The sequence below is a fragment of the Triplophysa rosa genome, linkage group LG9 (genome assembly GCF_024868665.1).
Source record: "Triplophysa rosa linkage group LG9, Trosa_1v2, whole genome shotgun sequence".
Classification (NCBI taxonomy): Eukaryota; Metazoa; Chordata; class Actinopteri; order Cypriniformes; family Nemacheilidae; genus Triplophysa; species Triplophysa rosa.
This window is the reverse complement of record NC_079898.1, coordinates 18,459,567-18,485,534: the sequence shown is the minus strand read 5'-3', so window position 1 is coordinate 18,485,534 and position 25,968 is coordinate 18,459,567. Positions and strand designations below refer to the sequence as shown.

General features: G+C 38.2%; 1 protein-coding gene across 1 annotated transcript in view; it reads left to right on the top strand.

The window, feature by feature from the left end:
* Positions 1–25,968, top strand: part of wdfy4 (WDFY family member 4) — a 48,032-nt gene that overhangs the window by 5,395 nt on the left and 16,669 nt on the right. The window contains exons 7-45 of the mRNA XM_057341718.1: positions 391–543; positions 789–978; positions 2,134–2,323; positions 4,820–4,971; positions 5,782–6,243; positions 6,339–6,434; positions 8,099–8,289; positions 9,207–9,802; positions 9,878–9,968; positions 10,668–10,882; positions 11,019–11,101; positions 11,233–11,452; positions 11,710–11,786; positions 11,939–12,157; positions 12,285–12,463; positions 12,667–12,898; positions 12,977–13,128; positions 13,988–14,099; positions 14,219–14,409; positions 14,485–14,637; positions 14,750–14,823; positions 14,977–15,138; positions 15,668–15,759; positions 15,891–15,987; positions 16,091–16,293; positions 16,383–16,549; positions 16,675–16,797; positions 17,422–17,574; positions 17,710–17,886; positions 18,523–18,643; positions 18,891–19,042; positions 19,135–19,373; positions 19,822–19,943; positions 20,036–20,227; positions 20,397–20,509; positions 23,186–23,263; positions 23,340–23,531; positions 23,656–23,737; positions 25,022–25,194. Of these exons, the coding sequence (XP_057197701.1) occupies positions 391–543; positions 789–978; positions 2,134–2,323; positions 4,820–4,971; positions 5,782–6,243; positions 6,339–6,434; positions 8,099–8,289; positions 9,207–9,802; positions 9,878–9,968; positions 10,668–10,882; positions 11,019–11,101; positions 11,233–11,452; positions 11,710–11,786; positions 11,939–12,157; positions 12,285–12,463; positions 12,667–12,898; positions 12,977–13,128; positions 13,988–14,099; positions 14,219–14,409; positions 14,485–14,637; positions 14,750–14,823; positions 14,977–15,138; positions 15,668–15,759; positions 15,891–15,987; positions 16,091–16,293; positions 16,383–16,549; positions 16,675–16,797; positions 17,422–17,574; positions 17,710–17,886; positions 18,523–18,643; positions 18,891–19,042; positions 19,135–19,373; positions 19,822–19,943; positions 20,036–20,227; positions 20,397–20,509; positions 23,186–23,263; positions 23,340–23,531; positions 23,656–23,737; positions 25,022–25,194 (6,666 nt within the window). The remainder of the gene's footprint in view (positions 1–390; positions 544–788; positions 979–2,133; positions 2,324–4,819; positions 4,972–5,781; positions 6,244–6,338; positions 6,435–8,098; positions 8,290–9,206; positions 9,803–9,877; positions 9,969–10,667; positions 10,883–11,018; positions 11,102–11,232; positions 11,453–11,709; positions 11,787–11,938; positions 12,158–12,284; positions 12,464–12,666; positions 12,899–12,976; positions 13,129–13,987; positions 14,100–14,218; positions 14,410–14,484; positions 14,638–14,749; positions 14,824–14,976; positions 15,139–15,667; positions 15,760–15,890; positions 15,988–16,090; positions 16,294–16,382; positions 16,550–16,674; positions 16,798–17,421; positions 17,575–17,709; positions 17,887–18,522; positions 18,644–18,890; positions 19,043–19,134; positions 19,374–19,821; positions 19,944–20,035; positions 20,228–20,396; positions 20,510–23,185; positions 23,264–23,339; positions 23,532–23,655; positions 23,738–25,021; positions 25,195–25,968) is intronic.

Here is a 25,968-nt window from a genome sequence, read left to right as displayed (position 1 = left end):
CAGCTTTCAGTGGAGTTTCTTATTTTACTCTTTCCAGAATTAATGTCATGTAAGACTTTAAGGAACAGTTCACCCAAAAACTGGGCCACCATTGACTACCACAGTAGGAAAATTTTCTTTGTTCTGTTAAAAACAAAAGAAGATATTTTGAAGAATGTAGTTAGGCAAAATGTTCTGGGGCACTTTTGACTATTGCTGTAATTTTTCCTACCACAGATTTGGAACAACTTGTCAATGATAACAGAGTTTTTTTGGGGGGGGGGTGAACTGTCCCTTTAAGGGAACTAGTGCCTATGACAGCAATGTTGGAAAATTGACAACATTATTGTAAAAAAAGCTTTTTATTATATACTTCAGTGCTTGGATCCCAAAAAGTTTTTTCTTTGACAGGAGGTTGGTGCTATGATCAAGACAGGTGTACCTGCTGCTTTAGTCAAGTGCCTGTATCTGTTTGTGGCTTTACCTCCCAGAAAAGTGAACGGTAACTCTCCAGAAGATGTGGAAGAGGAAGTCAAATGCTCTTTTCAGGACACTCTTATTCAGGTATTTACAAGTTGTGCTAATAGAGCTTGGATGAATGTTTTCCAGAATAAAAATGATCCAAAAAAAATTCATTCGCATGTTTTACTTAAGTTAGTTTGCTTGAATAGCTGGAAAAGTTGCAAAATGTATTTAGTCATTTGATATCAAAGCATTCAAATTAGTGTATAAATGAAAAATAAATTTGCATGTGTTAGGCTCAAAACACAAAGAGGATAAATATAAGTTTGTGTTTACACTCTTCTCAGGCGATCTTGCAGCTGTGCAGTCGGGTATGTTTTGTAGAAGTTTTGGTGGAGACGCAGGAGCTCTCAAATGTGATCATCTCTCTGTCCCTCATGTGGGATCAGTGCAGCCCCTCATGGAGACGGCAGGCGTCTCGTGTGCTCAGAGCAGTGTCTGCTGCACAAGCTCATAACACTGTACCTGCACTGCAAGGTCAACAACTTGCCTGTTGCATCACATTGCATTTTTCACTCATTCATGTATAGTTTTTGAGGGAATGTGGGTAATAATAATTACATTTGTCAGTAAGCGGATTGTTTCCAGATATTTTGACTGAAGAGGACCCTACTGTAAACATGGACATTAAAGTGGCTGTAACTCAGACAGTTTCTGCATATCTGGACTCATGTTAATCTTGAGTACTTACAGAATAGTATCGCACCCTTCAAATATCAGTAGAGTCTTTCATTTGATCACATTTATAACAGACAGATACAGCTGTACGATTATTTCCGAAAACATACGACGCGTGCGGGGGGGGATGTAGGCACAACTAAAGCACGTGCGCCAACAAAACACAGACATCAGTTTCACTCACCGCGTGCGGTTCATGTCCAGCATCTTTTAGCACTGGGACCGCTCCATCTATCAGTTTCAAATGATCTCCAAATCCAGCGTTATATCCACCGTTCATATAAGATTCATCAGCCAAATGCAGTGAACAAACAAACACAGCTGAACTTCCCGAACGTAATCCTCTCTCTCTCTCCTGCACACAAGTGAAAGTGACGTGTGCACACCGCTCTCCTTGGTTGACGCGTGGGCTTGCCGCATGCATTTCCGGGAGAAATGTCCAATAAAGGTCTAAGAAAAGTTGTTACGAAACGGATTTTCATGTTTGAAAAAAACTTTCCGAAACCTGTACGAACGCTGGGGAGTGTATCTAGCACAGAAATACTACGTCATACGTCCAACTCATTTTTTGACCATGTTAAGGATGAGAAGCCAGCACGTTTAACATTGTAAATAAGTCAGATTGCATGAAACGCCGTTGCATCCCCCCTTTAATGATATAACATTTGCTTTCACATGATACTTGTTTAATGCACTCAGCTGTTCCAGACCTCATTACATAACATTGTTTTTAGCTGGAGATCTGCTCCTTCAAATTGGACATAATCTTATTCCATGTCTCAAAGTTTCATTCAGGAGATGCCAGAGATAATTAGAACACATTTACACACTAATGTAGGGAATTCTAATTTCCTGTTTGAACAAAGTTTAACATGGATAATGTTCTATTAATCTTTATAGAGTATAGAACATTGCATGAGTTGTTTTTAAATAGATTCTTGTTTCTCTCTTTAGCTAGTAATTGCATGAAGATCTGCATCCAGAACATGCATAACATCCGTGCTAAGGTCCCTGGGCATGTTCTAGCTGAGGTGGTTGTGAGTGTTTTCAGTTTTGTGAAGGACTCTTATCCTGTAAACCCTGCTCTTTTCGAGGAGTTTGAGAACAATGATGCCTATGACATCCTACAAGCCGCCTTGTCACGGTAAGTTTTTTGGCCTATTTTTGCAATAAATAGGGAGTATGACTAAATATTGCTCAAATATAAGAGACAAGTGTGACACACCCCTTACAGAAAAGACACATGAATTTCACATGTTTTTCACATGTGATCACATGTATACAACATGTGTTTAACATGTGCAAAAAACATGTGTGATCACATGTGAAATGTGTGTTTTTGGAACATTTTGGTGTGAATTCCCACGTGAAACCCATGGGATAACATGTTAAAAACCCATGGGATGACATGTGCAACATGTGGTGACGTGAAGAACATGTGATCACATGTGGAGACATGTCGCATATGTTATCCCATTGGTTTTTACATGTTATCCCATGGGTTTCACGTGGGAATTCACATGGAATTCACACCAAAATGTTCCAAAAACACACATTTCACATGTGATCACACGTGTTTTTTGCACATGTGAATTTCGTGTGTCTTTTCTGTAAGGGACTGAAAGTTTAAACGCCTCTGATGGCTTGTGTGCATGTAGGTGGATTACTACTATTTGCTTAAAATGATCTTAGGTACTTTCCGTTCCCTTCTGTCACTCGGATGTCTTTTTTCATCCTCTTCTCCTCCTGCAAACATTTCAATGAGGTAGAATTGAATACTTAAAGAGTGGTACATTGAGCTCAATCACATTAGCGATCATGCCAGCTCTCTCTCACTTGTTGTGTTCCTGCACTTTCTCACAGCAAGGGTCACTGCTTAAGTTGTCCAGCTATGATGTACTACAGTGATTTTTAAATACTGTAGTTCAGCGAAATATAAAGGAAGTTTACAATTCTGATTTGCAGACTTAATATAGAGCATCTTAAAAAGTCATTAACGTTTTATCAGCTGTGTAAGTTTTTCTAGACACTGTATGCACGGTTAGGCTCGATTCACATTTCACATCTAAAACCGCGCAGAAAACGCGAGCTACACTGCGTTCTCCTTTTTTTCCAAAGCGCCTGGACTTTGCGCTCTCCTGGCGTCTGTCGTCGCTAAGCAACCATGGGCCACGATAGCCGTTGAGACGAGGAGGTATAAACAAAGGATATATGGATTATATGCACTGAAAATACCTTTCAATAACTCTGCTACTAGATTTAGGTACTGTGATCATCTGTGTCTCCATCTTCATTGAGCTTGTCTATATTGGCTGGTTGGTTGTTGTCACATGACCTGCGGTGCGCTTGCGCCTTTCTGAAAAGTTGAGATTTTTTCATCTCGCATGCGCGTCACCCCTATTTCCGCGCGGCTGCCGTGCGTCTACATTTAAAATAACGAATATTTAGACTAGATTTTCTTGTTTTCACTTAAGGTTCTTATTTTTAATATATTTTTCATATTCATTTTAGTCTAGTAAATATTTAGAATTTTTCATGTACATTTTAGTTAAGTAATATTTAACAGTTTTTATTTGTATTTTTAATATTTCTATTTAAGTTTTTAGTTATTTATTTTTTGTAGTTTAATTTTTTATAATTTTAGTGCCTTAACTTAAACTTATTACACTTTATTGATAAGGCAATATTTCTAATAATTTTTCTTTCAAGTTTAAAAAAACAATTATTTTTTTATACCTGCATTGGTTGTCTCTTTTTCATAATGTGTTTTTTATTTTAGCGGCTGCTTTGCAACAGTCCAAAATGGCAAAGGCTATAGACCGTTTCATCGGACGCGCACGTGCCTGACCCCCAGTTAACTTCCGGTTTGTGTTTAGCTAGAGTCTAATAATATAACTTTTTATATTTGAGTTAATTTATGTTAATATTAATTTGTGTCATTTTTTCACTATATAATAATTGTATTAAAAAAAGATTTGTTGAATTTTGTTGCATGTTCATTTTATTAAATAAACAATTTGTTGAATGGGTCCCGTAGTTCGGTCGCATTTAAACAAACCATTTGATACATTGACATCTAGCAGTTGAGCTTGGTATCGGAGTCTAAATTCAAAATATTGGAGAGACCAGTTTAGCCAAGTAGCGGTTCTTCTCAGTTTCTTTTGATTGTTATCAGAAATAATCTACAGGCACTCTATTGTTTGTGAATGTGTACCGGAAGTTCAGTTGGGGTCACAAAAGTGCGCATGCGCAGTAACGCTTATTTTCAGAATGTTGTTAAGATGAAACCGTCTATAGAACTAAACTTGCATTTATTCAATTCACTGAAATTTTTAAATAGTTTAAGTTTTATAACGTTAATAACCTGGTTTTTGAGTGTCATCTTTACAAAATAGTATTTTTAAAATTCTTGTCCTGTAATCCTAAACAACTGATCTTCAAGTCATGAAGAGTGTTAAGATGTGTGGAAACATAGCTAGATCTTATGGCAGTTCTGTAATGTGTTTATAACTTTATAAGTGTCTATAACAGTGTTTATAGTGCTGTGAGTTATTTTTATTTTAGGCTGTTATCAAACGTTTAAAAATAAGCATAAAAATGCCTCAAACTTAAAACAGTGCAATATTTTTGTATTTTGCAGCTGTGAAGAGGAAGTGACAGAGGAGCACATTCAAGACCTTTTATGCCTCATCGCATCATTTACTCTTTTTGGCAAGGCTGAGTTAAAAGTGGCCATATGTGTGAACAACCCTCAGCCGCCTGGTTTTAGGTTCGACCCCACCCTGACTAAAGGTAAACCTACACGACAGACTTTGAGTGCCACACTGCATCTCTGCTCCGCCACCTCAAGTTAACGCCACAGAAAAGGCAATTATGTCCAGGATGATGAAGTGTAGCTCTCCTCACTAACCCAGTTAAGACGCCATGCATCCATTCTCCTCATCCGCATTACAATCCTCCATTCATCACCACCAGAGCACCTCACTCCTGAGAGAGAAACGCTGCCCCTTTTATATCCTTATTTCATTTGGCCTTGATGTGATTTTAATTTTGTGTGATTCAATCTTATTACCCTATGCAGCTATATTTATTTACCATAAACATCAGTGTGTTTTTGTCCAAGGAGCCAATCGGTCTTTAATGTTTTGACACGTTTGGATGTTGGCATTGATCTAAATGCGGTTTACTCTCATTCATGTGTGCCTTGTAACAGAGTTTGAGTCTGTAGAAGTGAGAATAACTCGATGCAGATGTAGAATTTGGTATTTGCATGAGACCTTGTGTTGTTCATAATATCATGATATGAATAATGCACTTTGTGAAACATGGTTAGAAATATTACGCGAGAACTATTCTATGAATGTCAAGTCAATGTAAATACAAAATTATATAACTTATATGCACATTTTTTTATTCCTTTTAATACAATGGGAGAATTTGTAATGTTTTTTTTATAATTGTATTATTTACTATTGTATTTTTATCTACTTTTTGCTAAGATCTTTTTCAATTTAATTTCAATTATAATTTCAATAATTCTTTATTAAATTTATAAATGTATTGTTACTTTTTCGGTCATAACACAAGTGCCTTAATCTCCAGGTTCATCTGTTAAAAACCTCACAGTCTTTCAAATCATCCAGTCCTCCTTCCTGCACTCCAGCAACACCGTGATCTGCAGCCAAATCCTTCGCACCATCCAAATGATCTGGTCTTGGGAAAAGGCAAACTTCTTCCTGTTGGAGTGGTCTCTACAGTCTCTGGCTCAACTGGCTGAATGCATCTGGCAGAAATCTCCACCCATTCACCTCATTTTCTTTGAACTGCTTGAGACCGTCATCTTCCAGCTCTCTTATATCCCACACGAGACCGTCAGAAAGGTGCAGGCAGTGGTGAAGCAGGGCTGTTCAGAGGCCTTCAGCATCACAGCTCTGGAGTGTTTCTACAGACTCATCATGAATAGTGGATTGTTGTCAGACGTCCTGAGTGATGGTGGACTGATGGAGCAACTGTTGTCTGAGCTTAAAAGAAGAGCTAAGATTATCAGAAAGGCTGGTGTTGCTGGTGAGGTTTACACTATGTTGACACATTACAGTAGCAGGTACACTGAGATGCATAATCAAATGCATAATTTGATCTGAGACGTAATGTGTTTACAGTAAATGAAGAGGACACTGATGACCGTGATAGGAGGTTGACCACCAACATTCTGGATGTAGTTGCAGCTCTGGCCATGCAGTCGATCAGAAACACTGGTTGGTTAAATTAGTTGTTATTATTTGTCATTAGTTTTTTTGTGCTGGTTTTGGTGGGAAATCTGTGGAATGGATTTAAAGGAGGTTGAATTTGTTTACAAAGCAATTAGTGCTACATTCTGATTGGGGGCTGGAAAAATAAAATGCGTTACAACCAAGCGGCAACCTTCCGATCTCTCTCGTGAAGCCAACACAGAAGTGACAGAAGGAGTCATATGAGACGGCTAAAACGAATATTATTGTTTGTTTTAGATGTAATGCAATGTGTATACACGATTTAAGCTTCAAAAACGCTGTATTTTCCATCGCTCATCGCTCTGAAAAGCGAGGTGTGCTATGATTGGCCAGTTAACCAGTGCGTAGTGATTGGTCGAATACTGCAAGCGTGTGACGGAAATGTAACGTCTCTTACCATATTTGGAACATCAGGTTCCAAAGCAATTGTACTGATAGGCACGCCCATCTTACTTGCGTGTACATTTGGGCGGTCTTAGTCAAATCATACCACGAACTGACGTAGATTTGTGGGGGTGTGGTTACACGAGGTGTTTCAGACAGGTCTGGGTGAGCATTCGCTTTTAGATAGAATGCATCTTTTGTTCCCACACTTTAATATTTGCAATTTTACGCGTCTAATACATGCATGTATTACTTATAACTTATAACATACCAAAGACACAGAAAAACACCTATTCGCGCCATATGACCCCTTTGAACTGCAATTCATCGACTGGCCGCTAGAGACTGGCTCCAAAAGAGAGCAGAATCTCACTGAGCCCCTTGTTAAAATGGGCAACTTTATAGCAGAAAAAAACATGTTTACAGCCTGGTACAAAAAAATATTTTGCTCTATATATATATATTTATACCCTTCATGACGACTGTGAGGAGGGTGAATTTTTTTATAACTCGCCCGTTTAACGAATTAAAATTCAGCAAATTAGGCGCGTGGCCACTTGAGTGACAAGTAGTTTCAACAACCATGCGCCTCAGCTCCAACCATGTCCCGCCCTGTTTGCTCATTTTTGTTGATCCGGGAGTGACGCGCTGCTAAGATGGCGACGGCCGGCTCCGCCCACTTTAAGCTTTGAAACAGCTCCTCAGAAACCTATGTGTGACGTCACAGACACCACGTCCATGTTTTATACAGTCTATGGTGACAACATACACGATGAACCTGTGACAACTGATTGTATGTAGAAGTTTGTGAATTAAAGGCATTCTAATGCTGTGTTATACTCAAAACGCTAGTTTAACATTAAACTTTGCAGTTAAAGAAGCAATGTGGAGATTTTCGATTGCAACCAATGACTCACTCCACCCCTACCCTTTCGAAACACTATGGCGGCTCTCACAGGACAAAGATGTCGTCACGTTTCCGCTTCTTTGCCAAGGGGATTACGTATTTATGAAACTTGTTCTGTAGAGCAGTTTGTCTGTTTAGGGCGAATATGGCGAATTCCATTCAAAGGACCCGTGGTGTATGTAGATAGAAATAGCTCATTCTAAAATAATCAAACTGCAAATGTTTAATTTATGGTGAAGTGAAGCTCAAAATAATGTCATTTATGTTATTCTGATGCATTTAAGGACACGTACCACTTAAACTAAAGTACAGTACACAGCTAACTTGTGAAAATTATGACATTTGATTGTTTTAACAGTGCTCATCCGGGATTTGGGGATGATTCCCTATGTGAAGATCTTCATAGACGTCGAGCAGTTCCGCAGTCCCACTCTGTGCATTCTGGAGCAGCTCTCAGAGGTGAATCCAGAGGAATACATGAGCACAGCCATCGGAGCTCTCTGCTCGTCCACGGAGAGTGAAATCAAACTCAAACGGGACCTCCTGCAGGTACAAACTACATCATCTTCAGATTAGCTTCGTCCTTATCAGACGTGTACTTTATCTGTATTTCTGTTCTTTTGCTTTTTGCCATTTCGGAGTCACGGTTCTTGTCACACGAACTGATTTTAAAATAAAAGTCACAGTTGCAAAGCATGATGGGAATATTATTAGAAGGGCTTCGGCTAAAACTAAGCTATGTGTTCATGTGGTCACTACCTGTCCGTAAATGCAACTTCCGTTCCTAATTCTAACAAATTATAGCCTGTTTAAAGCATAATGAGCCAGTGAATTTATTACATCAACTTTTGGGAGCCCGATTGCATTATAGCCAAATTCAGATTGATTTGCTAATATACACTTAGCTGTTAACTCAAGCTTCATTCGATTAAGCCTGTAGCCGTGCGGTGCAACACTGAGAAAATTATGAGCAATATCAGATCAGAGAATGTGAGAGAAATCCAATTACGCATAACTACGTTATTCAGTTACTGTACACGTCCATTTTTTAGATTCAAGCGCAGGAATACTAACCTGCAGACCATTAAAGTGTAACTGGGTTACGGCTGCTGGCAATTGGATTCGCCCCTAGCACTCTGCGAAATGTGTCAAAGCCATTCTGATTACTTCTATTGGTGCTAATTAGGTTTGGGCTTCATTTTATGACACATTAGCTGTTTGATGTATTAGCATGCTTTAGTGAATAAGGGCTAATGCATTTTGTGCCAGACTGTTCGAAACGGGAGACCCCTCCTTTCTCCTTTTTGGGGTGACGCATAATTTCTGAAGAGAACAGATACACCTCAATGCTTTCCTACGAAGTCACATGATGGAAAACTGAAAAATAAAGTTTTTTAATTCTCTTGATACTGATAAGTTGCATAGAGGTGGTTGTAATATTCTTATCTTTGCATCTTGCCTCACAGTCTATTATGAAAGTTTTGGAGAACCCGAATACTTGGAATGCCTTCCGCACCGCAGGAGGCTTCACCGGCCTTCTCTCTATTGTTGTGGACATGGAGGGAGCCCTGCTGGAACGGCCGATGGGAGGATGGGCCTCTCTCAGTCGCCAGAGCATCGTAGACCTGCTCCTCCTCACCTTACACACCATCGCCCTCGCCGTGCATGTGCATCCGGTTAACAGCCACTTCTTCAACTCCACCGGTCTCTGTGAGAAGTTGGGTGAGGCTCTGTTGCAGCTTGGCTGTTTTCAGAAAGGGGTCCATGTAGAAACAGATAAAGACGACTCGCACTGCAGGAGTTTCCAGCAGTTTGTGGAAATGGCGGAGAGGGCGGAACCTCAGCTGCCGCCACCTTTAGGAGACTGTGTGAAGCTGCTGGGATTCCTGGAGCAGTTTGCTACCGGTGTGAGCCTGGTTGCAGATTCATGTGCAGGCCTGCAGGATAATAATGAGAGGGGCGTGAGTCAGATCACAGTGGCGGGTCAAAGGGGAGCAGGGATGTCCAATGAGGACGAGACTCGGAGTCAAACCAGTGTGTCAGTATCTACAGAGTCTGGACGGTAGGTACTTAAAAGGAGTGTATTTTGTGCCTAAATGTAGAATAAGTATGTTAAAGATAAATTTCACTTTTCCAGGGTTTATTGTGACCTCCCCATTCTTCATCCTGGAGCTGTTAAACTCCTCATGACTCTCCTGCCTAGTATTTATTGTCCCAGTGACCCTCATGTGAGTATGAACCATTATATGTCATATCTTAATCATTTTAAAAGGACAGTTTACCCAAAAACAAAAATTCTGTCTTCATTTACTCACCGTCAAATTGTTCCAGATCTGTATACATTTCTTTGTTTGGTTGAACACAGAGAAAGATATTTAGAAGAATGTAACCAAACAGTTCTTGGCCACCATTGACTAACATGGTGGGAAATATTACAATGTTAGTCAAAAGTGTCACAGAACGGTTTGCTTTCCTACATTCGTCAAAATATCTTCTTTTGTTTTCATCAGAACAAAACAAAGATACAGATTTGGAACAACTTAAGGGTGAGTAAATAGTCAGAATGTTCATTTTTGGGTGAACTGTCCCTTTAATATTTTACACACTTTATACATAAACGTATAAAAAGAAATTGTCATCCCAGCTAACAGAGAACTTTGGCTAACGTTCTCTAAAAGGTTCTCAAAAATGTTCAAAGTAATGTTAAGAGCATTTAGCAGTGACATATAATGTTGCTAAAATGCTATAAAAACATTATTTATCCGTTGTTAGTGTAACATTTAAAAAAAAAAAAGAAATAACGTTATAATAACTTAATGGGAATGTTAGTAAAACGTTATTAGAACATATTTTTAGTTTGTTTAGAAAAAAATAGTCTTCATTTGGTCTGTGCATAAATGACAATGTAAGGCATTTCTCTCTTGTAGTTGTCTGAGGAGCTGCAGTTGTCTGTAGCTCATCATGTTCAGACTCTAGTGAAGTCAGAGAGAAACAGACAGATCATGTGTGAGTTTGGTCTGCTGTCCACACTGCTGACTCACTGCAAACACATCCTCATGGACAACACCAGCTCACTTTACCTGCCTGTAGTTCGGATCCTGGAGAAACTCGCTTCACAGGCCATGGATCACAAGGACCTCAGGTGTGCATGAGTTTGTTGTTAACATACTCAAGGACTTTGATTAACAGAAAGTGCAATTATAAAAAATGCAAATACTGTATATGTACTTTTTTATACTCTTTAATCTGTACCATTACAATTGTGTGCTTTATATCAGGCAGTTCCTGTGTCTTGGAGATCCTCTGATGTGTAGTGGAAACAATCAGCTTTCAGTCTCCTGTGAAGACGCCCCTTGCACACGTACGCTTCCATCCTTTCAGACTTTTTTGGCTTACTTCCTGTTTCAAAATCACTATTTTGAACATTTAAATATGCAAGTTGATTCAATGTTTTATGTTAACGTCTGATATGTTCTGCTATCGATTACACAGACAAGAACAAAGAAACTGAAGAGGATGAAAATAAACCTTCTAAAAAGACAATGAAAAGAAGTTTTAGCCTATTGAAAACATCTTCAGGCAGTGGGACAGTAGTTCCTCTTCATAGAATCATAAGCCTCGTCTCCTTCACTTCACCACGGAGCTGTCGGCCACACAAAGTCTCCATTACCCCTTCTTTTGTGGAGTTTGACATGACAGACAGTGGCTATGGGTAATACACATTTGTCCTTTTCAGATTTTATTTACTTTTAAAGGTCCAGTGTGTGTTTTTTTGGAGGACCTATTGACAGAAATGCAATATAATAGACGACATCTAAGTTTTGTGTCAGCCACCGTAGTGCTTCGAAAGAGAGGGGTGCAGTGAGACCTTTAAACACTTGTCATGATTTTTTATTTTCTGGATTGACTATCACTTTTAAGCAGTCTTATTTATTCTGTTTAATGAGTAAGAACTTTTCTGCCTCACAGGTGTCTATTTCTGCCATCTCTTGCTACAGTGAAGGGTGTCAGTGCAGACTTTATCTCCACTGGCGGCTTGGGCACCGGTAAGATACATTCAGTAAAACTGGCTGCTTTTATGTGCTTTTAAATCACAAAACACTGAAATTTGACATATTGAACATTTTACATTGGATTGATATATGATAAACTCCCTTTAAACATAAAACTATACCTAAACATCTTGTTTACTCCACAGACTGCAGAGGTTTTCCTCCTCCAGCTGGCCTGTCGTTCTCCTGTTGGTTTATGATCTGTAGGTTCAGCTCGGCTTGTGATTCTCACCCTGTGCGACTGCTCACCGTTGTACGCCACATGTCTCGTGCTGAACAGCAGTTCAGCTGTCTGTCTGTCAGTATATCTGCCACTGACGGCTGCTTGGTGGTCTCCACTGAAGAGGAAGCTTATCAGTTTTTGGGTAAACGTGATTTTTACATTAAAGTGAGATTTATGGACTATGTGTCAGTGCATTTATAGGTTGGTTTACACTTGTAGACTAGTTTAGACATGGAGTGTGTCATTTATTTGTATGTTTTGTTGGACAGATTTGATGGAACCAGAGGTTCAGTCTCCCAGTACGCTGTCGTCCTCAGTGCGGTTTAAATGTTCCCAGCACTTACTATCTGCTCAGTGGCACCATCTTTGTCTGGTTATGGCCAAAGGAATCAAGAAGAGCTGTTTGGTCACGGTTTATATAAACGGAGCCGCAGTCGGAACAGCGAGGGTTGGTAGTCACTCAAAAAAATTACAATTTCGTCTGCATTTATTTACCTTCATGTGTTTCCAAACTCTCACAGGTCATGTAAGAACCAATAGTATTTCATGTGTTTGTCTCTTTAAGATATCATAAATATTGTGCACGTGTCATTTGGACTACTTTCAGGATTAACTATCAGAATATGCATGCCTGTGTGTCTTTCTTTGCAGATGAAATATATTCAGCCATTTCCTGGTCAGTGCATCTCAATGGATCCCTCTGCAGTCATTGACGTGTGTGGGATTATTGGCACTCCATCAATATGGAAACAGCACGCTGCTCTGATCTGGCGGGTCGGCCCTACATACTTTTTCGAGGAAGTGTTGAGTTCTGAATATGTGGAGACCATATATGAACAGGGCACCAACTACATTGGAAACTACGTTGCTCTTAGTGTTCCAGGTAAAAAAATGGCCTCTGTCTTGTATAAGAATGCTCAACACAGAATTTTGTGGAAACCATTTTTATGTGTTTTATCAGAAGGGGAGGCAGATGATGTGATGTCGCGAATTAGGATCGTCTCCCCGGAGAGAATTTCCTTTGCCATGAACCCAGCGGTATCCACGGTCACAACAGTAGCAGATATAAGAGATCAATACAATGAAGTGGATTGTCGCCTTATAGCTAAAGAGGTACAGTTTTAATTGATTTTTTAAATGATTGACTTAAAGGTACACTTAGAAGTTATTTGTTTATTTGCATTGATCTTGAAAAAGTTTGTAGAAATGTGTATTTCCCAGTCATTTATTAAAATTATGATATTATTAAGATTTGGCTGGTCAAGTGATCATGGTGGTCCTCATAAGATGACCTGCTTCATATACTGTAAAGTAAAACGGCTTTTATTAGTCAACTGATATTACATGATTCAAAACGTGTTTTTTCTCTTTATATAAACACAAAGAAAAAAATTACTCACTGCACTTTTTTTTACTTTTTTTACTTACTTTTTATTACTTATTATTTTATATTGGACTGTTGGACTGTTATCTATAGGCTTGTTTACAATTGTTTATAAGTTTGTTAACATTCGGGATGTGCGCGCATCTTGGTTGCAGAAAAACCCGGAAGAGATAGCCTTTATAACGACTAGAGAATTACAGGGATACGGTATACAAAATAGTTAGACTTAGAAAGATTAGAGAAAACCTTACCTGAAATAAAATAAACACAGATCCGGATGATTTCGTCAGTCCAGCCGTTCGTTTAATGACTTGTTTAGCTTAAAATGGCATATTCAACGACGGTATTCCATAGGAAAGATACCATATTTTTTGCCATTCCTATTCTGACATTCAACAACACAAAAACACGTTTTTGAATGAATTGTCTCCTCCGTTTCGCTCATTGTTGCTTTGTATCCACTGTTTTTCTGCAACCAGTATGTGCGCGCAGCTGGCAGGGATGTAACCGTGACGTCGACTCCAAATTGGTCTATTGGACTGTTATCTTGATTTTTTATATTTTAATAATGTATTCCTTTGTACACAGATGGGGATAACATCACGTGATAACTGTACTCCTGTCTTCTTGGCCCATAACATCAGTCAGAACCTCAGCGGAACTGCTCGGACAATTGGGGCAGCCCTGGTTGGTTGTTTTGGTAAAAGCCATACATCCACTAACTATTGTTTTCAAGCGCCTTCTCCAAGTCACAACACTGACTGCAGCATCTGTAGTGTAACTTCTGTCGGGCTAATTTTACACCACCTTGACTTCCAGGAGTAAGAACTTTCAAGTCATGCAGTGCTGCTAGTAGCTTCCAGTATGTTGGTGGACCTGCAGCCGTTCTGAGCTTGGTGGCGATGGCCTCAGACGATGATTCCTTGTATGCTGCTGTCAAAGTTCTTCTCTCTGTTTTGGAGACAAACTCTGTGATGGAGCAGGAGATGAAACGAACCAATGGCTATAAGGTAATCATATCTAAAGCAGTTCATCATAGATTGCGATGCATGAAATCCAAGCTTGACTTGTTTTTTTGTTGTCAGCTCTTGTCCTTCCTATTAAAGATGAAGTCTCAGCTGGTCAGCAGTAGAATTTTTAACCTTATTCTGGCCATTGTGGGCACAATGGAGCTGGGCAGTGATGCTTTTTACATCCCGAACATCAGAGCCTTCCAGGACGTCCTCTGTGACTTTGAGGTCAGTTTTGGATTGGTGTTATAGTCAGTCTTTCCTTACATAATGTAACACATTAAGTGCAACTTTTTACTGTGTACTTGAAGATCGTTTGTTATTTTTCTTTTCTTTGTAGGTGTGGCAGAACACTCCAGAAAATCTCGACCTTCGTGTTTTAAACCATTTATCTGATCTCCTGAAGTCATCAAGGTATGAAATACTGATATATTAAGTCATTGTGATGTTCTTTTTGTAGGGTGTTGTGTAAAGTGATGTGAAACTCATGATCCGCTTCCTCTTTTTCAATCATGCATAAACCTTCTTACAGGAAGCAAACTTGACTGTGAATAAATCTGTTTTTAGTGGGAGTCAACAGAATGCTGAGGTCATGCACAGACTTAACGTGATGGGCAAACTTCTTATCGTGCTGCATGACTCCAGTGTGACCCGTAGGAAGGTGTTAATCATCTGTAGCATCATTAGATCCCTCCTTGAGGAACATTTCAACACCACAGACATCAAGAGGCATGGAAGCTCTTCTATTAGTTAGCCTATATTTAAAGGGGTAGTTCACCCAAAAATGAAAATTCTGTCATTAACTCTACCTCTAGTTGTTCAAACCTGTATACATTTCTTTGTTCGGTTGAACTCAAAAGAAGATATTTTGAGGAATTCAGGAAAACAAACGGTTCCTTGACTGCCATTTTAATGGATTTTTAGATGAAGAAATTATTCATTTAATCGTTTGATATAAAAGTTTATTATGCTATGAAAACACAATTTAATTTAAAGAGCTATATATATTTATAATTCAAAACTTACTCTATAGCAAAAAATCTGTTATTGAAACTGACATGCAAAAATAGCTATTAGTACAAATGGCCTTACAATACTTGTAAGGGTCAGACACGGGTTGGAAAATGGTTTTATAAAACAAAATAATGCTGAGGGAAAACCTCATTATGGGCCTTAGGGAGAAAAAAAATGTCATAAATAAATGTACGATATGATACATTATTATTAATAGAATTTTTCGCTTATGTTTCTTATTCAGGCTTGGACTCTTCATAGTTCATAGTCTTTTGCCTCCCACTTTAAACGAAAATGAGACTTTCTCTGATTTGGATTTCGATGATCAGTCACAAGGTACTCATATTTAATACTTCAGTTGCAGAGATGAGCTGTATTCTCAAGTCATTGTTTATTTCTCAAAACGTTTTTCATCGCTGAGGATAAAAAGAAAAAAGTTCACTCTTTGCATGCTCTTTGAACTCTAGGCTGGAGTCAGACACCTGGAAGATCGGTTTGGATCAGGAATCAGTTGCTCTCTATGCTGTCTTCTCTAATCATCTCAAACGCTTCTCTGTCCAGCAAGTGAGTAAAGTTGATCAAAGTAACGATGAAAGGTTCACGTCATCTCAGTGACAGAAATGCATATATTCTGGTATTCTAATACAGTATGTTGTTTCAATGGCAGTAACCATGAGGATGTGTTCTTCGCACTGGGATCCGACTGGTTCCTCCTCTTCTTACAGGGCCACATCCACACCAGCACAGTGCTGCTGGTTCTCACACTGCTCACTCACTTCCTGTCGATTCCAAACATCCTGGCCACGTTCAAAGAGGCTGTGTCACCAGGAACATTAGTGGGGACTATGGAGATGCCTACAAGTATCACAGGTATGTCCAAAATGCAGATAAGATGCATTCATAGATTTAAAAACCCGTTGCATGACATTTTAAAAACAGCTTGTTGTTGCGTTCCATAGATAATTTAAGATCTCACTCATGGTCATATGAGTGTTTGAGCTGCATTTGCCCAGGGTTTGACGTTCTGCAGAAGCTTCTCATTACTCATATTCACCTGCCTCAGATTTACGGGTCTCTCGCTGCAATGCTTTTAGGAAAATCTGACTTTCAGGTTTCTATTGAACAGGTATATTTTCCTAATTTGTTTTTGTGGCCATGTATATTTATTTATCTTAACTTCCTGTGAAATGAGTCCGGTTTCATGGTTGAGATGCATTTGGGGTTTGTAATTTTTGGTCTTTTCGATGGCAGGAAGATGTTGACGTGATGCTTCAGAGTCTGATTGAAAGCTTCAGTGATGGAGCTGATGGGGTTAAATTGTGTGCAGATGCAGCTTGTGTTCTTTTAGAACTGATCAAAGTTATCATTACTAGGGTAAGTGTTTTAGTTGAGAGTTTGTTCATATTTGAAAGGCGTTATAGTTGGGTAGATTTGTAGCTGGATCTGAATAACAATATCAAATTCTTTTTAACATACATTTATTGATATTTATTTAGTAAAATATGTTAAAATAGTTGTACAGTGTAAATAGGAATAGCACCATTTTCACAAATGTTCTGGATGATACCAAAATAGATGCTTTTTTATTCTGTCATTGATTCAATTTTATTTACATTTAACAGGTAAAAATCATCTGAAAAAAGATATTATAAAAAATAATCCTACTCGCCTGCATATTTATATTGTATATGTTAACTAAACCTATTTAGCTGAGTTTCTGTTTTTGCTTTTCACTGAAATTTTTTTTTTCAAATACTGTACATATGTTTCATTTTGTCACCATAAATATATTTATGTAATCATAGAGGATGATATACTGAATTAGTTGTATTTTATTTAGATGACAGGTAGATTATTACAGTTAATTCAAATAGTAATCTGCATTTATTGCAAACAGGTTGCATAATCATGTAAGATGTGTCTGTTACAAAAGCCATTGATGCAAGGCCAGTAAAACCAACTTTCCTCAGTCTTTGTGTCATTGTATTTTTCTATAAGCCTGTAACAGGAAGTGCAGATGGCTGGGAAGTCCAGTACCCAGGTAGCGTGATGCAGTTCCTCTGCCTGGTGCACAGTCTGTTTCCTGAAGATCCCCTCTGGACCTCCCCTCATTTCCACACTTCACTGGCCAGTGCCGTTTTCCCTTTTGAGGTGAAACTTTTAGGGGCTCCACCTAACATTTTCTCTGCTATTTAAAAAATATACCCAAGAGACATTTTATTACCCCTGTAGACGTGTGGTGTAAGAGTTTACAGAAGTGATATTATGCATTTTATCTTCTCACAGAGCTCTACAGGTGTTCAGGGTACCAAAGAGGTTGGTAATGTGGAGGAGCCCCTCTTGCTCCGGCCCGCCCACCCGGGCAGGAAGCAGGTGTGTGACTTCATCCGCATCCTCTTGATGGATAGCCTTATTAACATCTCTGCCAAAGACGGTGTACATCCTTTAACACAGCTACTAGAGGTGAGCAAAAATGACACTTGCCAGTTTACCCACAATGCCATTGCTTTATAGTTGCTTACATGCTTTGAGTGGTTTTTAGCAGGATGTTATTGGGGGTTGCTTGAGCAACTAAAAAAGTGTTTCTATAATATTATTTCCCCTAAATTTGATTGTAAATCTACAGGTTTTTTTCATGTTTACTCATTTGTCAGGCAAAAATGTGTCTTTAATAATTCTTTAATAAGCTGATTTTTGCTCTATTAAGCATTCTTAATAAAAGCAAACACTACCAAACATAATGCTTTTACAATTTTATATAATTAAGTTATATTGCAAATGATAATAATAATATACAATTTCATTTATTTTACAAAATTTTACAAAAAATACCTTTAAATATGAAAATCAGTGCTTTACAATATATTATAATGCAGGATTTATACTGTAACTGTTAAATTAGCATCTGATGGTGTGTAGAGTATCTTTCGTCCATGAGGTGCCACTATTTGCTCAGTTATGATGGTACTGCACCAGATTCTCGCTGGAGTGGGGTTATTAGCACTTTATTTAGCCTAGCCAAAGAGAGCGCTGGTGGACCACAGCACGACGAACTCCTTCCCAGCGTTTATTTGAACATTCTGAATGATTTGTGTTCAGTTTTCTCCAGATGGTGTTTGTCAAGAGCAGAGACAGAGCTTTCAGACTGAACTGCTGGAGTTTGTTATGGACATCATCCACATGACAGGGCAGGAGGAGTCCACACATGTGGCCAGAGATGGTAAAATATATGACACTAGATAAAACAGACACTACATATCTTTGTAAATATGTATAAGCAAGTTCCAAAATTAGCTCTTTTTCCACTTATGCCAGTAACGGTCATTTGGAGAACGTTGTTTATAAAACTGTACTTTGCATCATATTTTGTGAAATAATATATTATTTAATGCATATTATTTTTGACAGTTTTATATATTACATTTTTTACATTTATGGCAACATATATCCCACTAAATCTTTTCCAGATCCATCCAAGTCAAAACCGGACAGAAAAGCTACCATTTTGATTGAGAACGTGGCATTCTTTAGTAAAAAGCTCGTGGAGAAACTCTATACTGGCATGTTTGTGGTGGATCCAGAGACCCTCCTGGTCTTTATAGCAGAGCAGATATCAGTGGTGAGTTTATCCTCTGATTTCACCCATAGCATATTATTGTTACACGTCTAGATAAACAGTTTATCTGTACTGTGTGTTTGTGTTGACATCAGGCACTGGAGAGAGGTCGGGGTCGCCGGGAGATGATGGTCGGTGTCCTGTATAAAAGCTTGAACCGAGCCCTGCTTTACTTCCTGTCCCGACCCAGACAGACTCCGGCTGAGCAGGAGCTCATCGTTCAAACCCTTCAGGTGTTGCACCAGCACTGGGATGTTGTCATGGTAACCTACAATGCTAATGTCCACTTCCTGAGCTGTCTGTTGCACTGCCTCATGATCATCCGCTCTGGCAGGTGGGCTTTTGGTGTCATTATTTCAAAAATCCGTGAGATTTTAAATAGTTTTTGGTAAATCGAGTACTGTACGCTTGGTGTTTTTTTAATAAAAAATAGGCACATATCAGAATGCAAAAAAAAATGTTTTTAGCATTTTAGCGTTAGGACCCTTTTCACTGTTCAGTTTGTAATTTCAAATCTACATTTACAAATAATCTATAAACCAGAATTTAGCTTTAAAATGACAAAATGTCAGAAATCAGGTTTTCAAACCACTTTTACAATGTAAAATAAAACAACTTATATCATTTTCCTTATATAAAAATCAACATTTTCTGAAGGTTGATCACATTCCTTCCCTGATCAATTTCACTTGTTATTTTAAACATTTGATATCTTCGTTAGGCAAAATACCACTAACAAACTTCATGATCGATGCTTTAAAAATATTGTCACCGTCTTCCAGCTTTCTCGATGGTTTTGGATGTGAAGTTAATAGAAAACCCTCAAGAAAAATCTGGAGGCACCTCTTTCCAAACAAGAGCAGCACGGGGACATCACAAACCAATGTGAACGATTCAGCAGAGGGTCAGTGTTTCTCTTTTTTGGTCAAAAATCTATTGTGCGTGTGAGGGAAATTGAAAACAAAGGTTCTTTTGAATGTGGTTGTGGTCTTGTAGTGGAGTCCGAGCTGATGTTGCTTGTGGAAAGCATGTGGAGTAAAATCATGCAGGAGAGGAGACAGACTCTAGAGGAGGCCTATAAGATCGACCTGTCTGCTAAGACTGCTGGGAAAGAGGGACAGCTTTCCATGAGCGATGTGAGCCCTTTGTGGGAGGAGACGGCGATGAAAGCTTGGCAGCTCTTTATAGGTCAGTCAGTGCTATGCTTATCACCTCAGTGAAGTTTCACAATCCGCTTGGTTTGTTAGTTTATTCATTTAGCTTTCCATGCTGATAATTTGTAGTTCGTATTGGTATTAAGTTAAGAAAATGCAAAATGGAAGCACACTCCCTAGTGGATTTTGTCTTTTCTTCATAGACTCCCAGAATAAAAAGGTAAATAATGGTCACCAAAAGAGGGCAGGACTTCTCAGCAGTGCACTGCAGTCCGTTCAGAAGAGGTTCGAGAAGGATCCCGTCTGCAGTTTTGAGGTAAGGACCCTGACTTTATTTTAGAGCTTGTCCAAAACGGCCTTGCTGTTGCTTGTCAGTCCTCCAGCTAAACCTCTGGCTATCAGTGATGTGAGTATCGTTTAGCGGATTCCTTCACAGGTGCCCTCACGCCATCCCAATGTCACCACCACCGGAAGCCGCCACCTACCCGGTGGCACCATCTCCATTCTCTAAATCAATTTGGATTATTACAGCTGAGTACACCTCAGTGGGCAATGTAATTGATATTTGTAAATTTTTTCCATGGGAACACTCACTAGAACATTGCGTTTGCTGTTGAAGGTTAAAGACGCTGTTATTGTTGTTTTTTCCCCCCCGAAACGCGGCCCACATCATTAGTTCCCGCCGCAGAAGACGTCGCCATCTGGAAAAGGATGCACAGAGATATTACTCAGGCACGAGGGCATGAAATTACGATTTCTTCGCAACTGCTGCTATCGCTGTCGCCGCCTCGCAATTGGGCCGGTACTTATAGGCAGCCCTGATCTGATGAAAACATTCATTTCGTGTATCAGATCAGTGTGTGACAGCCTATCAGATGTCTTGATGAATTGGTCCCCTCAGAAACTGATTGTTTTTAAGAACTTTCTCCTTGTAAATGTCCAAATTTGTAGTATAAGGTACAAACGTACAGCATACGCTTCAACCGGGCGTTCATTTCTCAACCGTACGTCACAGCGCAGGAAAACAGTCCTCTGGATTCATTTCAGATATATGCTACGGACTAATTATATCTTCATAATGGAAAGATAATTAACATAGCTAATGATCAATTTAAGTTTATTACACATTCGCCAACAGGCTAAAATGAAGCCGACATTATGTTATGTTATCATCAAAGGTAGTCTTTTTCGGTGGAAAGTAATTAAAATGGAAATCAGTGTGATGTTAATTGCAGAGAGGATGCCGTTTAATGTGGCGCTTGTACAGGGCCAATAAGTTTGCTGTTTGCTGGTAAATGGAGTAATTAATGCTATATATTACTTATGATTCTCTAAATAAAGGAATGCGATTAGGCCATGATTCAGTGTTTATCTGTCGAGACAGGGCCATAATTACTCCTGTGAACTTCTTTGTAACGCTTCTTAATCCTGACATCCATTTGGCACACACAATTGTCTTTTTTCATAGTTTTATAACTATTCCTCGTTGGCAGTTTTAATGCAGTTTTGTTTTTGTAGGACTTTTTTCTTATTTGGCTGTGGCATGCTAGAATCAGCAATAAGCTGAAACAAGTAGACTCTGATTAGTTTCGCTTTTGTAAAACAATGGATATGTTTTAGAATTGATTAAAATGCTTGTCCTGTTTTTTGGAGAGGAAGATTTAGCTTTGGATTTGTGATCAAATTTGATGGAAAAACTCTTAGTGTAATACATTTATGCACAATATTGAAGAAAGACTTGTTTGCAATACAATCAAAAAAGTTTCAAAGTTTCAAATCTATATAAATTCTATTTAAAAAAGAAAATTCTGTTCCATTCTATTCTATTGATAAAAACTGAAAATGATGTAACCAACATACATGTTGTATTTGCAATACAATCATGCTTAGTTTAGTTTAAATTTTAAATTCTATTCCAAATTAAAATTCTGTTCTCTTTTGATATCTTGCATCCCTAGTAAACATTCCGTTGATATTTATTCATTATAATAAGCATGCTTCTTATACAATTCATTAAACATATCGCTGCTGTCCTTCTGAAACCTTGTATCTCCATATTTAATGATTTTTTTTTTGCCATTATTATTACTAGTTATTACATTATTATTATTACAAAATAACACAGGATTTTGCAAATATCTAACCAATAAAATGTATTAAAAAGAGCTGGTCAACATAAACAACACAGTATTTAATCATTGAAAATGTACAGTGTTTTTTCCATTTCCTGATAAAGGAATTTTGGCATACAGAAGGACAATGACAATATTAGTATTTATTTGCCGGTGTTTTGTAGATGCGATTTTGATCCAGAAGTTAAAATCTGCCATGATCTGTTAAGCAACAAAACCTTAAAAACGATTCTAGCAGGATGAATACTTCATTGGCCCTGTATAGGTCATTAGGTAACACAAAATGTTGAGATTTTTATGAAAGTTTTCCATGTGAATCAAGTTTCTCTTGTGATTTTCTGGTGGCTCGTGTCTTAATCAATAGCTCTCAGTCTGAGTCTGAGTGCTAACAGTGTTGGATAGTGTTACCGTTCACCTCTAGTGTCTCTGATGTGCAGTGAGTGTGGCTGTTTGGCTGGCTCTGAGAGGACACCACTGAGATGATTGCTTTAATGAGCCTTTAAGTAAATCTAGATATGAGCAGGTCGGCGGTGAAGTACACAGGCTTCCTGAAGCGCTAATGCCTATCAGTACAATAAATCAGCGGGACACAGAGCGTGGCGCAGGGCCAGCAGTCACCTCACACTGCGCTTATATTATACTTTAAGTTAATTAGAGCACACCCAGGACTATTGGAGACAGCTTTATTGTATGGTTAAATAGCCACTAGCTTGTTTTTCCCGTGTGAATGCAATTTGCGAAATGTTATTGTAACTGTGTGCAAACCTAATAGCTGCAGAAGATCGTTTACATGCATATAACTGTCCGGTTATTCACCTTATAATGCTCCTTTATTTGTCTGTGTGTGTTTTGTTTTAAAGGGGTTTGTTGCTGACATGGAGGCACATTGGCAAACTTGTGAAACCATATTTGATGGCATGTTGAGGAGCCACACACAGGTCTATTATTTATTCAATTTTATTTTGTAATATATATTCGTGTATAATTCATCACTGTGTTGTGTTTTCTGTTTAGATGATTCAGAGTGAGAATGAACGGATGGCCGGTCAGTGGATGAGAATAGAGGAGGATCTGCTCAGAGAGAGGGGTCTGTTCGGCCCCGGGCCTGGTGTGTTTCTCAAGCGAGGATGGGTGCAGAATACAGCGGAGGGCCGGAACCGCACACGATCTCGAATTCGTCGTAAAGAACTACGCCGCTCCAAGAAGGTGAACTATTCCCAACGTACAGTAACTAGGAATAATTATGTATACCCAGCTGATATTCAGTGTAAGCAGACAACAAAATTACAGTGGACAAATTTAATGGCAGTTTTATTTGATTTTGTAATAGATGCCATCGATGACTTCAGGCCTCATTCAGAAAAATATCATTGAAGAAAGAAAAGCAGATGAAGTAATTGAGGTTGATTCAGGTACTATTCTGTCTTTTCTATTGAGCGTATATGCTACCGGTCAAACGTTTTTGGACACTTGAGTGAAATGTTTCTCATTATTTTGAAGAACTTTTGATACGAAGGTGTATGCTTAAATGTCTGAAATTAGTTTAGTGAACAAAATGATAATTTTGCAAACATGCATGTTTTTTCATGAAAAAACTTAACGTTTTATTTCTTCAAAAATGTATTTGAAATGGATGACTTTGACTAAATATTGACGAAAAAACAACTGAAAAGATCTCAGAATAGATGGGAACTTCTTTAATAGTGTTTAAAAAGCATCTCAGGTTGAGACCTCAAGAAGCTGCTTAAAAAATGGTAAGAAAACATTTATATGACTTTATAAACATTTACTGACTACACTGAAGATGATCAAATAAGCCACGTTTAAAAAAATTTGTTACAACATAATTCCCATAGTTCCCTTTGTTTTATTTCATAAATTTGATGTGTATTATTATCCTTAAATGTATGACGTAAAAATATGAATGTAAAAAATATTAATACTGTACATAAGTGAGTAAGTGTATAATATATTATTTGAATTTATGCTTGACATACAAATAAACATAAACATTGAAACACTTACTCATTCCTTATATTTTTTCCACATTAGAATAATAGTAAAGTCAACTTTGGAACAACACGAAGGTAACTATAGGAATTATGTTGTGACTAAAAGCATCTAAAAGAAATCAAAATGTTATATTTTAGCATCTTCAAAGCCACTAGGATTTGTAAAAAGGTACTCTCATCTCTTAACTTTCTTTTATCAGACAGCTTCTGGTGGCCTCTTATTGGCTGCTATTTATTATCTTGTACATCAAAAATCTGATTTGTTTTTTAATGATTAAAAAATGAATATGCTGGTACAATTATATTTTATGTACAAATGTGATTTCAAACATTTAACCAAACACCTTCAGATTAAGATTTTTAAGATAATGAGAAACATTTCAGTAAATAGATTTAAAGCTTTTAAATATTAGTGTACATATAATCTACTGTATATATAATTCTGTATTATACATAATAAGACAGATTCTAATTTAGGTCCCTCACAAAAAATACCAATACATGTGCTCTACCTTCCAGGCTACTTCTCAGACACACAAATTACATTTTTTCATAAATTCATCTAGTTACATGACTGGTGTGAAAATAGCTCCGCTGTGTGCACACAATCAGTCTGTTTTTATTATTGTTTTGTATTGTGCAGCTGCAGCTGAATCAGTGCTTTAAAGTCTTTGTTCATCTTAGAACCCAGGATCCTATGTGAGGCGGGACGGGAGGTTGAGGAGGAGCCCGGCTTGGACTGTGAGCGTTTGACCTTCTTTCCCGTGTTGAACGAAGCTTCTCTTGTGAGCGAGGATTTCTCCGATCAGTGTACAGACACACAGATTATACTGCAGGAGCTGGTGCCCAATGAAGAGGTGCGGTGACCCTGATATACATCTGGCATCATGTTGTCACAGTACTTTTGATATACACTTCCTATTGAGTTATAATGTGAAAACAGATTTTTATACAGCCGCGTTTAGCCTGACAGGACTCGTCATGTTAACAGGGTTTGGAGTGTCTGACAGAAGTATTAATAAGGAACAGTAGGGGGTGGTGTCTGCTGTCTTGTTTTCATTTAGTAGGTGGTGTGTCCTGCTGTGCTGCGTGTCAGCTGAAGTGCCCTCTCCGTACTTATTAAAATAGAAATGCACATGGCCTACGTCTGCATTCTTCATTTCAGGGACAACATGATGGCTGTAATTTACAGGCGGCACATCTTGGATGGTTTAGCTTTTCATTATTGCTCTGGACAGGAAATAACTTCACGGATACTGTATGTAGATGCAGTATTATTAATGTTGCGGGAAGACGTTCCCTAGCGGTCAGAGCATGTGCTTTCTGTTCCTATACTGTACGTTCTATAGTGGTATTATTAATACATTTGGGGAAAAAGGCCAAAATGACAATTAAAGGGATAGTTCAACCAAAAATAAATATTCTGTCATCATTTACTGAACCTCGAGTTGTTCCAAACCTGAGTAATTTTTTTTGTTCTATTGAACACAAATAAAGATATTTAGAAAAATATTAGCAAATTCTTCTAAATATATTCTTTTGGGTTCAACGGAACAAAAAAATATTTTGTTTGGGTGAACTATCCCTTTAAAAGGATTACCAATGTATTATTTAGAAATGCATGTCTGTTA